The sequence below is a fragment of the Pantherophis guttatus genome, chromosome 4, assembly GCF_059756535.1.
Source record: "Pantherophis guttatus breed Tessera chromosome 4, ASM5975653v1, whole genome shotgun sequence".
Taxonomy (NCBI): Eukaryota; Metazoa; Chordata; class Lepidosauria; order Squamata; family Colubridae; genus Pantherophis; species Pantherophis guttatus.
The window spans coordinates 92,637,802-92,654,019 of record NC_142066.1 but is presented as its reverse complement, the minus strand read 5'-3'; the positions used below and the strand labels follow the sequence as shown (position 1 = coordinate 92,654,019).

Sequence of the window (16,218 nt, the reverse complement as noted above, 5' to 3'; positions counted from 1 at the left end):
TCAACCGTATCTAATTTTTTTTTCCTGTTGTTCCATTTTAGCTTCCATCTTTTTAATCTTCTGTATATTGGTTTATATCGATTCCTGTATACCAATCATTTTTTGATCTAATGCCCTAATATCTGTCTTCAGTTCAGTGTGATTACTAGACATTTTTTCTTGCATCATGATCATCGTGTCCTGTATTGCAGTGTTGATTGCATTGCTTGCATTGTGGGAATCATTCCTGATTTCTCCATTTTAGAAAGACCTTCAGTCGATTTCTGCATAGCAGGTGATATCATTGTAATCGTGGGATTTGAGGGTGTTTTCTTTCCTGTTTTTGTCACCGTGGATGAGAGGCTCGTCATCTCCTTTAACACCTTTTTGTTTTCTTATTATCTTTTCGATGTTTTTCCAGATTGTCATCTACCAATATTTAACTGGCTCTATCAAATATTATCTTTTTTTTTTCACTCCAAAAAATATCAAGTGTATTTATATTAAGTCGTTCCCCCTCGTTCCACAATTCAATATTGTTTAGTAATACAATAATTCAAATTTTTATCCATTATACAAATCTATCCTGTAATAAGTCACTTATTAATCAATTAATATTTAAACTAATTTAAACTAAGATAACCTTCCCACCTGCTATCACTGCTTAAGCAAATGAGCTTTACCTATCCTTATTTAACACTTAAGCACTGATGATATTCTAATATATATTAAAGTCTAAGTACACAATTAATTAATTAATTATGCAATCTCAGTATTCCAAATTATAAAAAACTATCAAAATTAAGAATCAATAATTGGAAGAAGAAGAAAAAAGGAGAAGAAAAAAGTCCAATTATAGAATATATAAGATTATAGAGTGTATAAATTCCTTAATAAAAAACTCTAAGAAGTATTTAATAAATTTTAAATAAGTTCACAATTAATTTAGATTGTATGAAATGGAATATATAATATATATGATATTGATATAAATATATAATTATAGATATATAGATTTTCTAATTTTTTTTGTTGTTATTTGCCCAACTCGTTAATTAATTAATTGCTCAATAACTTCTCTCAATCATAAAAGAGAAAAAGGGAGGAGAAACCAAAAATATAAAAACGTTCTTTTACAACGGTGCAGCAGGCACCCTTTGCTGTATAATCTGCTTCGCATTGCTCTTAAGTTCAGTCACTATCCATTTGCATTGTTATTCAGGTTTCATCAGCCACGTTGTCTTCCCCAAGGGCTCCTTCTCACTCTCTCAGTTCCAGACAGTCTTATTATTAATCCTGACAATTGCCACACTTCCGAAATCCAGTTTCCTTTATTCAATTAGTCTATTCCACATACTCAGCTTTCAGAGTTTATTTGCTCAAAACAAAATATCAATCCTATCCCCTGGAAATGCCATCTCCCATTCTAAAAGTATCCTCAGTCTCACCGGCTCGTCTGCGATCTCACTTCCCACCGATCTCCTCCAGCCTCACAATCGCCGCCAATTCCTTCCAGGATCCTTCTTATCCGTCGCAGCCAGCACAATCCAATTGAACTCACTCCAAGCGTGTTCAGGGGAGAGTGGGTATGAATGATAATAGGCACCAACTTCACCGAAATCTTCTTGCTTCCTGTCTTTTGTTGGCTATCACAGCTTCGAGTCTGCCATTTAAGGCAGACGCGCCACGTTAGTTTGACAGTGGCTGTCGGTCCAGCAGAGAGTGCTTGCTCCTCACCGCTCTGCCTGCTGACACCCCGCTATCGTCCGCGGAGCTCTCCGGGCTCCCATGCCTCGAAGGGACCCCAAAACACGACAAAAAAGTGGCGATGAAAGCAGCGATCGCTGTCACAGCGCCATTTCGCTGGGATTCACCAACCGGAAGTCTCAACACTCCCGGTTTCAATGATGTACCGCAAGAGATCCATACGTATCACCTGTAACAACACTGTCACTGCGTTTTTTTGTGTTTGCCAGCTGTGCTCCCATTCTGAGACTTACATTTTTGATTTGGTTCACACTGATATAGTTGGTCCTTTTCCGCCAACACTTGGTGGTAGAAAATCTTTTCTAACAATTGTTGATAATTACTCTAGATATGGATATGCATATCCTATGAAAGAAAAATCTGAGACCTTTCAGATCTTTAAAAATCTGAATTTGCAGCTCTTGTTTTTACCCAACACCAAGTTCACATTGCCAGAATCCAGAATGATCGTGGTTCTGAATTCATGTCTCAGCGTTTCCAGGACTGGATGCATAAGAATGGAATTCTTCATCAGACGTCGGCTCCTTACACACCGGCTCATAACAGAGTCGCAGAAAGACGACAGGGGGTACTGCAAACCATGATGCGTTGTCTCCTAGAAGACGCCAACCTTAGTATGCCATACTGGGGTGAAGCTACCAAATATGCAAATTACATTGTCAACCGTACTTGGAGCAGTGTAATAAATCAGACTCCTTTCTTCATGTTGTACGGGTACAAGCCCGATCTCAAAAATCTCCATATTTTTGGTTCATATGCTGTGATGAACATTCCCTTAGCTCAAAGAAGAAAAGAAGGTCCGGCAGCACTGAGATTTATGGGCATTGATGATAACTCAAAATGGAGCAAATTTATTGACTCCAAACATGTAATTGTGATTTCCCAATCTGCTAATTTTGAGGACGATGTTGACTGGTCCAGGATTCATTCCAATGATCCTAGAGTTTATTTTCCTAGAGATGATGCTACTGATGCCACACAGCCTGATGATCAAGATTCCACTAGTTCTTCTCAACCTGATGTTCAGTCTTCGCAAGCCGCGGATGCTGACGCTAGCGACGAATGGGAGGATGAGGACGAAGCAGAAGAAGAATGGACTGTTGTTCCGAGACGTTCCAAGAGGGTCACAAAGGGTATGCCACAACGATATTCGTGGCAACTGACAAAAGCACCCTTGCCTTTGATTTCCAATGTTACACTTCCACCTGATACGTTCACACAAATCAAACATCTTCCTGATTCAGAGCAAGACAAATGGTATGAGGCAATGCAGGTTGAAATGGACAGTCTAAAGAAACTTAAGGTGTTTACAGAATCAAAAAGAAGCCAAATGGTGAGTCATTGTACAAGGCCAGACTTGTAGCTCAGAGTTTTGCTCATATTATCCTGAGGACTACACAAATACCTACTCACCGACAGTTCGAACTGAGAGTGTAAAAATTGCTTTAGCAACTGCAACTATTCTTGGTTTAGAAGCTTTCCATTTCGATATTGACACGGCTTATCTACATGCTGACCTAGATGAAGAGATCTACGTGAGAGGTCCCCCAGGGTTCCGACAGCAAGAAGGGGATACCTGGTTCCTAAACAAAAGTATTTATGGTCTGAAACAGTCTGGTTTAATGTTGTACTTATGTCTTACTGACAAACTAAATTCAATGGGCTTTATTAAATCCGAAACTGATGAGTGCGTGTTCACAAAAAGATCTAACAATATATATGAGATAGTTCTTGTTTATGTTGATGATATTGTTTACATTGGTCCAAATAAGCAGATGAGTGAAATTTTTGCCAAAGCCTTGCAGAGATATTTTACATTGAAATCTTTAAGTCATATTAGCACTTATTTAGGCGTTCAGATTGAAAAAACACAGAAGGGGTTTAGTCTTTCGCAAGAGGATAAAATTGAACAAATTTTGCATTATTGCAACATGAAGGATGCTAACACAACAAAGACACCCATGCAAACAGATTTTCATAACTTGACACATGAACCAAGTCCTTAGTTCGAGGATCAAACACTTTATCGTTCAGTTATTGGGTCACTATTGTACATTAGTAGTTGGACCAGACCCGACATTGCACTTAGTGTTAATCTCTTGTCTCGACACGTAGGTAAGGCAAAACGGTTTCATTGGACAGGTGTTAAGAAATTATTGAAATACCTAAAGCACATTAAACATATGAAGTTATTGTTAGAACCAACACATACTGATTATGCAGAATTATGTTGTTATGCAGATTCTGATTGGGCGAGTGATAAGAAATCACGTAAAAGTACATCAGGTTATATGATGTTCTTAAATGGATGTCCTGTTTACTGGCAAGTGCGTAAACAGAATTTTGTTTCTTGTTCATCTACTGAAGCTGAATATGCTTGTGTTTCAGATGCCTGTAATTCTCTAACATGGTTTGATGCTTTGATCACAGATATCTGGACACGTCCGATCCGATCAATTACCATGATGGAAGACAATGAATCGGTGGTCTATATTTCTGAATCACATTTCACAGGTTCTAGATCCAGACACATTGACATCCGTTATCAAAACATAAAACAATTAGTGAAACAAGGTTTTGTTAAATTGCAGTATGTATCTACACATGATCAAATTGCTGATATGCTCAACAAACCGCTTCCAGCAGCTCAACACGAGTATCTGCGTAAGAAGATGTGCCTTAATTGATGATGTACTTGATGTCCGCTCAACTGACAAAGAAGGGGATTGTCACTGCATTTTTTTGTGTTTGCCAGCTGTGCTCCCATTCTGAGACTTACGGTAGACCGACTCTTATCACTAAGCCACTGCGCATGTCCACATTCTTTCACTTTCTTCTAACTTTCTTTGTTTGTCTGCCAGAACTTCTACCGGTAAGGCAGGAACGCTGCCAAGATGTAATTAATTAGCTAATAAGACTGTTTTTACTTTCTTTATAATAAAATGTGTTTTATTAGAATATATTTCGGGTTTTATTTTCTTTAAAAGTATACTTCAAGGAAAAGCCACGGTCCTGTCTCTAATCAAGGTGCAATTATCCAAAGCGGAATGGGATTAATTGCCACCCTGACACAACACCCCACAAACGCCCCCTGACCAAACCCATCTTTTAGAGTGGGGCTGGAGTCTCTCGTTCCAGCTGAAAAGGGGTATATCAGGTAGGACCAACACCTGTTTTTCAGCTAGGAACTCAAGACTTCGGGCATTGGACTTACCAAAGCAGGCAGTCCTCAAGGGTGGGAAGTCGTCTGGTCCCGCAATCCGGGCATGTCCACCAAACTGTGCCGAATTCACCGACCCCAATCTACCTCTTCCGAAACCCAAGCTTCAATACGGTAATGTCGGAAGAATGGTGACGGAGTCACTCACCGCTCTGCAGCTCCTTTTCACAGATACACTAGTGTCCCACAATGTGGATGTGACCACCCTTCATGTGGCATGTGTGTTAACCACCCTGGGTCATGGTAAAGACTGAGCATCAAAGCTCAGGCAATTATAGCTCTTATCCAGCACCCCCTGTCTAAGCGGAGAGCTCCCTCCACCTGGTTGACCGGAAAAAAGACATAAAGGGGTCCTTTCTACCTCGAACCCCTGTGTCCTCTTGATGAAATTCCTCCTGACCCGGCTTACCCCAAGTGTCTGCCAGTCCCCTTTGTGGCAGACAATGGATAACAGTAAGAACGGTGGAATCCACTCCTGTGCCTGGTGAAACCCAGAGGTATGATTGATCTTAAAGACCAGGTCTAACGTAAACACTCCTCTATCACAGAGAAAGTGCCCCGCTGTGATATCTTTCTGGTTGATGTAAGGGCCACAGAAAAATAAACCCTGTCTGTACTCTTAAGAACTGAGATGAACCATCCTAAACAGTTCAAATCCAAAACAAAAGGGCTGAAGGGAGAGCTGAAACCCCCTCCCACCTTGGTGTCCCAGTTGGTATAGCAGTGACCCACCGCCGGTCTCAATTAGTGGCCCTCTGGATAAGCTCTTGACCTCCAGAGGTAGTGTCATCGCTTCACTTCCTCCACAACCTAACACTCTGCAATACTGCTATGTGCTGCCTAGCATTGCTGGATCTAATTCTGTTTTCCACTTGCTTGCCCACTCAATGAGTAGTGGAACCACTATCCTTGCCGGTTGTATATCTTTGGAGGAGCACCATAACTAAACACTTTTCAAGTAGCAACAGAATTGGACATTGTGAACGGGCGTCTGGCCGTCTACAAAGACCGGGGCATGCTGAAGGAGAGGGTCTGCCCCTCCAGCAGTCCCCACTCCACCGCCACTCGGACAAAATTAGCCCCCTGGGTTTCTGGATGGCCAAAAGACCCCTGGTCGAGGGATACCCTGTCAGATGGAAGTCTCCACGGAGGCCAACCAACAGGCTCACCCGTCCCACGACCCTCAGGTGTCTAGACCAATGTGGCATTGTCCAGGATACTCTGCCCTGGTTTGTAGAATCTGCTGAAACTCCCAGTAGGAAAGCCAGATCAAAAAGTGGACCATGGGCTCTGGGCCATTGAGAATGAAGTGTGTCGACCCTTGCTGCCCCCTGAATTGGGCACCATAGGAAACAACGGGATATCTGTCTGGATGCTGATGAAATGGAGAGATCCCTGGGCGGTCCACTGAACAAAATCACAGTCACTTCGAACCACGCTAGAAGCAAATGCCACACCAAGTGGTCTAAGGGCCCTACTCAACCATTCTTCCCTCATATCATTTGCCCTGCTTACGCTCCACCCCAATGGATCCCAGTTGTGTCCAGCCAGACGCCAGAGAATCCTCGTCACTGCCTTTAATGTCTAAAATCGAGTTCCTCCCTGTCTGCTGATCTGGTCTTGACCGCCTGAGAGTCAGTCATGGGAAGCACACAGTAGCCCTGGAGACCCTCTGAAATGCCAGAGCACCATCTGACCTCCTCCTACTACTCTTGCCTGCCTCCGCTTACAACCAAGTCTCCTGGATCACAGGTCCAGACAATGGGCCTCCCAACCAAAGAAACTGTCATCCTGTGTTACCATTATTCACTCCTGGATGATAAGTAACATCCCTGCATCATGTGTCTGTAGGTGCACCAGCGGGTAGTCCAGAAGACGTCCCCCAGAACCTCAACCCTGGCATGGTGAGTGTCCTGACCGTTTCTCTGAAATGGGAGCCCAAACCATTACCGAAACCATGCAGAAATCTGATCCAGGCATAACCTCTATATCAGAGATCATCGTGCCTAACAGTGACAACAGTACCTCTAAGAATCGTACTGTCCTACCAAACCTGACACATCAGACCCGTGATACTGAACGGTTCCCTCCGGGAACAGGAGTTCCAGACTAAATCCGTAAAGAAACAGAGGATGGCGACACCTGCACCCCTTATCCTCCTGCCAATTAGCTACCCTAAGGGCCCCTGGCCCTGACCGCAGTTGCGATGAAGCGCACTCCAAGCTCTGTGGAATTCCGGGCTGCGTCAGCTGTAACTACTGTATCATGTAGAAACTAAACTGGCCAGGCGCCCTGGGAATCCTTCTGCTTCTGAATCATCTCTACCCATGATAGAAGAGCTGACCTGTTCTAATGTCCTCCGCAGAGGTCTCCTTGGGCCTGTGTGGATGTCTCAGGTGCCAGGCCTACATTCCTATGAGTGGACTGCTTCCAAGGTTGTGGTAGGTGCTGATCAGCCCTCTATAGGCCCATAAACGGTGCTAAGCGCTCGGTCCCTGCCTTGCGCTTTACCTTCACTCTACCATGTGTTGCCTCAAGACCATGGCCCTCTGAACTCTGACCAGGAGCAAACCGTCCGGGTCCCCGGGTCCCTGGTCTAGCCCTATTAAAAAAGGGCCCAAAACACCCGACACACACTCCATTCTGCTCTGCCACGCAAACAGAGATCTGCTTTGAGGCCAAATATCCTTCAAGCCTTGCTGGCAGAACTGGCAGCCATCATACCCATCATAATTGCTGATCAAGCCTTGTTGTCCGAGCCTTTCACCTCAGGCTTTCCAAATGACAAGCAAGCCCTGCAACCAGAACCATCCGCCTCTTACCGACTAGCTGCCCCCAGGCCATTCCGAAATCAATCCAGCCTTGTTGTTGGAACCAGCAGTCATAAGGCCATTTAGAACTGTAAATCAAGCTTTGGAGCAGAATCAGTCTCCATCAGGCTATTCAGACTGTAAAACCAAACCGCACCAGCAGGCCCGGCCACTATCAGCCTCCGTATAAAAATAGATCCAGCCCGCTACCAAGGCTGATCGAAAACAGGCTATCCAGAAGTATTGCCAGTCTCGCTGCGTAGTCAGGCTACTCAAGAACATAACCAAGCCCTGCTGCCATAACCTGCCACAATCAGGCCATTCAGAAGTAAAGAAGCCTTGCTGCTCACATAAGCTATTTCTAATATAACATGTCCTGCTATCAGGACCTGGCCCTATCAGGCTGATCATAAGTAATCAATCCTTTCACGTAGGCTATTCAGGAATATAAATAAGCCATTTTGACAGAACCGGCCACAATCCGGCTATTCAGAATAAGTGCAGCCTTGCTGCGCACTTAGGGTAATCAGGAATGTCAACAGCCCCATTGCCAGGGCGGGCGGCATTCAAGCTATGCAAAAATAAATGCAGCCTGGTAGTGCCTGTAGGCCATTCAGGAATGCTGCCAGGACTAGTCACAATTAGGCCAATCAGAAAAGAATGCAGCCTGTTACACACTTAGGTTATTCAGGAAAGTAACCAAGCCATGTTGCCAGGCCCAGCCGCAATCAGGCTAGTCATAATATTGCAGTCTTACTGCGCCCATAGGCTATCCAGGAATGTAAAGAAGCCATGCCTGGTCGCCATCAGCTATTCAGAAAAGTACAGTTGTTGTGCCCTCAGGTTATTCAGGTATGTAAACAAGCCATGCTTCCTGGTCCAGCTGCAATCAAGCCTTTCAGAATAAATGCAGCCTTGCTGCGCACTTAGGTTATTCAGGAATGTAAACAAGCCATGCTGCCAGGTCCAGCTGCAATCAGGCTTCCAGAAATAAATGCAGCCTTGCTGCGCACTTAGGCTAATCAGGAATGTAAACAAACCATGCTGCCAGGTCTGGCCGCAATCAGGCTATTCCGTCTCACTTAATGACAGTCTCAACATTCCATATCACCTCAGAGGCCAAAGCGGACTCAGGTCCAGGACCTTTCATGCTGCCAACCAAGGATTTCATGCTGTGCTGGAGGGCCGAGAACCGAGCCCTATGACAGCTTTTCATTCCTGTTTCATGTCATTTCATTTTATTGCATTTCATGTCATTTCATTTCAAGTCATATCATATCATGTCATGTCATTTCATGCTGTGCTGGAGGGCCGAGAACCGAGCCCTATGACAGCTTTTCATTCCTGTTTCATTTCATTCCATTTCATTTCATGCTATTTCATTTCATGCCATTTCCTTTCATGTCATATCATGTCATTTCCTGTCATTTCATGCTGTGGTGGAGAGCCAAGAACCAAGCCCCATGACAGCTTTTCATTCCTGTGCCAGATCAATTTCAATTTCAATTTCATTTGAAAATTGAAAATTTGAAATTTCAAAATTGAAAATTTCATTTGCATTGCATTCCACCGCACCGCACTTCATTGCATTGCTATGCACTGCATTTTATTTCACTTCAGTTCATTCCATCGCATCGCATCGCATCACATTTCATTCCATTCCATTGCACTGCACTGCATCACCCTGCACTGCACTGCATTGCATTGCATTGCACTTCCTTTCATTTCCTTTCATTTCCTTTCATTTCAGCTCATTTCCTTTCCTTGTCACAACGTTCTTTTATTTACCAGCTGAGCTCATCATTTCTGGACTGTCAGACTTTTTGTAGCTTGCCAACTTCTTATCAGTAAGCTACCCACATTCCTTCACATTTTTTCCTTTTGTTCTCTTGCCAGAGGTGTCGGCTGCTGAGAAAGCAGCTGGCACGAACTTTATTTCAAAATGTAACAATTACTTTTCTTAGTTAGTGAGGTGTTTTATTTTCTTTATAACAAATAAATGAGTTTTATTAGAGAATATTTTCTTCGGGTTTTATTTCAGAATATTACAACTTGGAGAAACCACGATCCATCCTCTAATTAACCAGGGTGATTGTCCCAGAGCCAAAAATGGGATTAATCAATGCCCTGACATTCCTTTCATTCCATTTCATACCATTTCATTCCATTCTTTTAATTCCCACAAAAAGGCCCCATCCATTTGGCGCCAAAACAACAAATCCAAAAATTTTCTTTTCCTGGACACAGTTCAGACCAACTCTCCTGAAATCCCAACCATTTCCTCCTTACTGTTCAACGCTCCATGCTGCCTTAAACAAGCCATGGGAAAACCAAACCTCATCAAAGGCTACAATCAAACTGTGAAAATTTCTATACTTTACCAAACTCCTAATCCATCTCAGAAATCCTATCAGTCAAATTGCTGTGATTAATTTTAAAGAGAACCCCATGGTATGTCCTAATGAGCTCAGGACTGAGTTGAAACTGGGAGTGTCATCAAGAGTGTCTACAATTTGAACCCAGTCCATAGAGCCAGAAGACAGAGTGATACCCATGCGTGGAGTCTCAAGTTCCTAGCTGGAAAACCGAATGGACTTGATGCTGCGGGAGGGGCTGGCTTGGAAAGGGAGTATAATTTATGTGCCCAGCAGCATGAGACTGCTAGTTCTAAAATGTACTCATGACTCTCAACTAGAGGGGCACTTTGGGTTCGTAAAACCCTCCATTTGGTTAGAAGGCAATTCTGGTGGCCAAGGATGAAACCCGACATAGAGGACTATGTAAAAAGCTGCGTTATCTGTGCCACCATGAAATCCCAACCGGGGAAACCCCCAGATCTTCTCCAGCAAGTAGCCGAACCTACAAAACCATGGGAGGAGATTGCAATGGACTTTATCATTGAATTCCCGGAAAGTGGGGAAAATACACTGATTTGGACTGTCATTGATTTATTCTCCAAACAAATACACTTCACTGCCTGTGACGGACTACCCACTGCCAAAAAGCTGGCATAACTTTTTGTGAAGCATATTTCTAGGCTACATGGCGTTCTGAAAAGAATAATATCAGATCATGGGGTCCAATTTATTGCTAAATTCTGGAAGGAATTCCTGAGGTCCATTGGGTTGTCCCAGGGGCTTAGCTCAGCTTTTCATCTGGCTACTAATGGATCAGCAGAACGATCAAATGCTATGGTGCAGGGGTCCCCAAACTTTTGGACCTCAGGGACCATCAAGTTCATAATTTTAAATCCCACAGACCACTAATACAAATCCAGCGCACTGCTTGAAGTGCCTGGACTCCCAGTGACGGGATAGGGTCCTTCAGGCACTCTCCCTCTTCTCTCTTTCTCTCTCTCTCTACCCGTCTCTTTCTCTCTCTCTCCCCTCTCTCTCCCACTCTTTCTCTCCCCTTTCTTTCTCTCTCCCACTCATTCTCTCTGATTCACTCTCTCATCTCTCTTTCTCTCCCCCACTCTCTCTCATTCTGATTCTCTCATTCTGATTCTCTCTCTCTCATTCTCTCTCATTCTCTTTCATTCTTTCTCTATCTCTCATTCTCTCATTCTGATTCTCTCCCATTCTCTCTCTCTCATTCTCTCATTCTCTCTCTGATTCTGAGTCTTTCTCTCTCTCTCTCTTTCATTCTGTCTCTTTCTCTGTCTCATTTTGATTCTCTCTCTCATTCTCACTCTGTCTCTTTCTCTCTCTCTCTCTCTCTTGTTCTCTCTCTGATTCTTTATCTCTCTCGTTCTCTTTCTCTCTCTCATCTCATGGGCCAGCCAGTGTCTTGGGACTGAGAGGAAGTCAAGCATCTCCCTGAGAGACTGAGGTGTGCAGAGCACCAACAAGGGCCAGAAGAAGTGAGAGAGTGAAGCATTACTTGAACTTGCACGGCATCAGCATTCTGCCTCGATATATTTGCACCAGCCGGTGGCGCAAAGCAGCCCTCGTCTCCTGCTGCTTGGGCCTCAGAGTGGTAAATAGCAACTGGTCTGGGGAGCAGCTGGATTTTACTCTCCATTGCGGATGCCAGATCAGCCCCCTTGCAAGCTCTCGTCTCTCGAGGAACCCAGCTGAAGTTTCCTGCACCACTTCAGCGAGCACTCCTTGAGAGACAAAAGCTTGCAGGGGGCCGATCTGGTGTCCGCAATGGAGAGCAAAATCTGGCTTCTTCTCTCTGCTGTAGTGCGGCATCAGGATTTGCACAGCATCAGCATTCCTTCTCGGTATATTTGCGCCAGCCGGTGGTGCAAAGCAGCCATCTCCTGCTGCTTGGGACTTGGAGTGGTAAACAGCGACTGGTCTGAGGAGCAACCCGATTTTGCTCTCCATTGCGGATGCCAGATCGCCCCCTGCAAGTTCTCATCTCTCGAGGAGTGCTCGCTGAAGCAGTGTGGGAAACTTTGGCTGGGCGCCTTGAGAGATGAGAGCTTGCAGGGGGCCAATCTGGCATTCACAATGGAGAGCAAAATCCAGCTGCTCCCCAAACCAGCCACTGTTTACCTCTTCAAATCCCAAGCGGCAGGAGACGAGGGCTGCTTTGTGCCACCGGCTGACGGAAATATACCAAGGCGGAATGCTGATGCCATGCAAGTGCAAGTAGTGCTTCACTCCCACAGCTTCCAGCCATCACAATCATTGCTTTGGCCCGCTTGTGCCGCCCCCTCCCCCACCACGGCAATAGCACCATTATTTCATTCTGGACAGAGAGGGCTGCACTCCTTTTTGCATGTTGCACCACCTGCAAAGTTGCACATTGCACATGCCACCCCAGGGCAGAGATTTCCAGCCCCGCCACAGCCGGTCCCATATTCCAGAGCTGTAGTAGTCACACTCAAAGGACTAGCCCACTGGTCATCCCGGAGCAGCTCCTCCACAAGTGTGCATCAGCAAAAATACGAAGATTTCTCCACGGACCACCAAAATTTTCTCGCAGACCATCAGCGGTCCGCTGACCATCAGTTGGTGACCACTGTTATGGTGGAACAATACATTAGATGTTAGGTAAATTATCAACAAGAAAACTGGGCAAATTTTCACAGAAGTGGATGCAGTACCCAGTAGTACAGGGTTGACTCCTTTCCGAATAACTACTGCATGGATTTTGTGCCTATGCCCGAATTGCCTAGAGAATCACCAATTTCCATGTCCCTATCAGAATGGATAGCCTCATTACAAAAAGAGTGGGAGAATACTAAGAAAGCTCTAGTGGAAGCAGCTGAGAAGTATAAAAGCCAGGCAGACAAACACAGGTTACTCCAACTGCCTTTTCGAATAGGAGATAAAGTATATTTGTCAACTAAGTACCTAAGATTGAAGCTACCTAGCAAGATATTCAGACCTAAATTCATTGGTCCCTATAGTGAAAGTGATTAATCCTGTGACTGTCCAGTTTAGCCTCCCTTGAATACTAGGGAAAATACATCCAGTGTTTCACAGCAGCTTATTGAAACCAGCAGTAGAATCTACTTTTAAGACCCTACCAGCTGCTCCCCCTCTAACTATGATAGTACAAGGTGAAACTCATTATGAAGTTAAGAGAATCCTTGACTCTAGAGTACAATGGGGTCGGTTGCAGTACTTAGTACTCTGGAAAGGTTACCCTATGTCAGAAGCTACATGGGTAAAAAGTTGGGATGTGAAAGCAGATAGACTAGTAAAGCAGTTTCATGTTAAATTCCTGGACAAGACAAAAGGTCCTCCGGGAGGGGGGAGAGTGGGTTAAATGAGTTTATGAACAATGACCCCTTTCTATGTTTTGTCTATATTTTATTTTCCAGGGCATGCTTTTTCCTTGGGGGGGGGCACCTGTCAGCTTTGGAAGCTATATTAACACTGGAAGCTTCCACGCTGCCACCTTCTTGTGCTTGGGAAAGTAGGAGGGGGGATTTAGTAGAGGGATTGTAGTTAGACATAATAGCATTCTTCTTTTTGGTCAAGGTCATGGTGTTCCTGCATCTGGAGGAGGAGTGGTTGGAGTGGCGGCTCAAGTTGGGACGGATGGTGATTGGACCATGTGATGGACTGAGGGGTGCAGGAGCTGGATTTGGGATTCTGATTTTCTGAGAAAAAACCCAGAACTCTCAGATTCGGGTTTTCCCAGATGTGCCAATATACCTACCCTAATAAATGGGAATTTTGAGAAGATGCCTGTCTCGGAGTTTTTAATTGGAGTTGGGGTTTTCCGGAATGCTGATAATAAACCCTACCCCCCAAAATATGCCCTAATTAAGACCCCACCCACTCCAGAGTGCACAGGTAAAAATTAAGCTAGGGTGGGGATGGGAGGTGTAGAGCTGCCCTACTACTTACCTTCGGATAGTTACAGCTAGGCCTTGCATACCTCAACCCTTTTCTTTTGCTGCAGCCAACAAGGCCTTTTCTGAAGGCCTCTATAGCCGATAACAGCTCCGGATCAATCTGGAGCTCTGTTATCTGCTGAAGAGGCCTTCAGGAAAGCCTTGGTGGCCTTGCTGGACAAAGAAGTTCCTGAAGGCCTCTGATAATGAAAAAGAGGGTGGGGCTGATGCGCACAAGTGAGTGAATCAGTGGATGACATCCCCGCCTCCCCGAAAATAAGACCTGGTGCCTTTTTTGGTGGCAATTTTTTTTTTCGGGGAAACACGGGTAGCAAAAGTGGCCTTTGCTCACAAGGCGAAGAAGTATCGAGAAATGTTGCATTTGAGCATCCAAAAAGGATAGGAAAGAAAAAGAAATAGAGAGGAAGAGAGCAAGGAAGGAAAAAGAAGGAAAAAGGGGAAGGAAGGAAGGAAGGAAGGAAGGAAGGAAGGAAGGAAGGAAGGAAGGAAGGAAGGAAAGTTATAATGATAGAGAGTAAGGGTCTGAGAGAAGTTCTGCCTTAGCACTTGGCCACCAGCAGCCCTGCTGCCCTTTTGCCACCCTCTTGTCCCCTCCTGATTTTTCCTGGTGGTCTCCCATCCTATCACTGAGGATGCTTTGGTTACAAAGCCAGGTCTCCTCACAGAGAGAGATAGAGAGACAGAGAGAGAGATTTTGGGCACACTTTGCTCTCTTGCACACACCATGAGCAACCTGGCCAAGCATAGTAGCAGTGCGAGCATAGTAGCAGTGGGAGCTGGCCACACCCATCCCAGCCATGCCCACTTTGGCAACACCCATCCCAGGGGGCCCCTCGAAGTCAATCACAACCCTGATTCAGCCCTCACCCCTCACCCTGACACCCCTGACATATACCAACGTGTTTTGTCCAACTTTATATATACCAACAGAGAACAGATTCATGAAATAAAGATCAATATTCAGATGAATTATTTGTCCTCCATGTGTGTGCCCAGACAAAACCTAACTTATCTGACTAATCTTGAAGAGCCTGTTTTGCAGCAAGCAGCTGATAGGCATGGTTGGTACTACAGCCTTCTAATGCATTTTCAAATTCACCCCATGGCCAATGTAATGTAACACATTTGCTTCAATATCATCAACTCCAACCAGGCAAAAACCAGTCGACATCGTTGTCCTTGTAGGACATGATCTTCACATACTCATTGTGAGTGTTGAGTGACTTTAGACATTCAAACCACAGATACAGTATTCATGATTCCCTGTGACAAAATAAGCCCCAATGGGGAATCAATTTGGCCAAGCAGTTCCATATGGTGGACAAGGCCTTTTACCTCAGAATTAGTCAGGTCACCAACAATCACAGTGAAATTTGGTTTTAAAGTTTTACCTATTTTTACAATCATCTGGAGTTTAGTTTTTCCAATGGTTGGCCCCAAATGAATATCAGAAAGCAAAACTATTTTAAGATTGTTCATAGACAATTGTAATTTATGAATAGTAATTGCTATTGATTTTACTGCATGAGGTTGGGAAGCATTGATGAGCCCAATAACAGCCAATCCTAACAGAACAGTAGCTGCTAGAGCTGGCTTCTTTACCAATTTACCAGTTTTACTAATACTACCTAATTTTTCATTTCTTTGACTGTTCAAAAAAGCTGTTCAAAAAAACCAACAATGAAGAGAAAGAAAATAAGAATGCTGTAGCTTCTAAGATAGGTAAATGATGCTAAAGAAAAAAAAATAAGGCTCTTCTGCAATAAGAAACAATGGTGTGAAAAAACTTGAGTATGCCAAAATGAGGCACATGAACAATACTGTTTTTTATATAATGAAGCAGAATGAGTTGGCAGCTGGTGATTTACAGAACACAGCCACTGTACTTCTCCATTTGTGATGGGATCCTATGACCATTAAGACATTAATAAAGAATACCATCTGCAACTTCAGCAGCCATCTCAATCTTGTCACCTCAATATTTTCAGTCAAATACATTTGTGATACTAACATGGAGAAAAAGATAACTCCAGCAGCAGCTGCAACCTTTGCTTCAAATGGAAGCTGGTTGAAGATCATCTCTACTCCTGAATATTTCTAAATTCTTATTTACTATGGTA

At 44.1% G+C, this 16,218-nt stretch overlaps 2 protein-coding genes across 5 annotated transcripts in view; both read right to left on the bottom strand.

Annotated features, from left to right (window-relative positions):
- GLB1 (galactosidase beta 1) overlaps positions 1-16,218 on the bottom strand; it is a 196,346-nt gene that overhangs the window by 163,598 nt on the left and 16,530 nt on the right. The gene's annotated exons all lie outside the window — the stretch shown is intronic.
- On the bottom strand, positions 11,972-16,177 carry TMPPE (transmembrane protein with metallophosphoesterase domain). Its single transcript, XM_087891578.1, is given in 9 exon segments — positions 11,972-12,193; positions 14,973-15,117; positions 15,119-15,185; positions 15,188-15,257; positions 15,259-15,341; positions 15,344-15,385; positions 15,388-15,759; positions 15,762-15,843; positions 15,845-16,177. Coding segments are annotated over 9 exon segments (1,416 nt in total).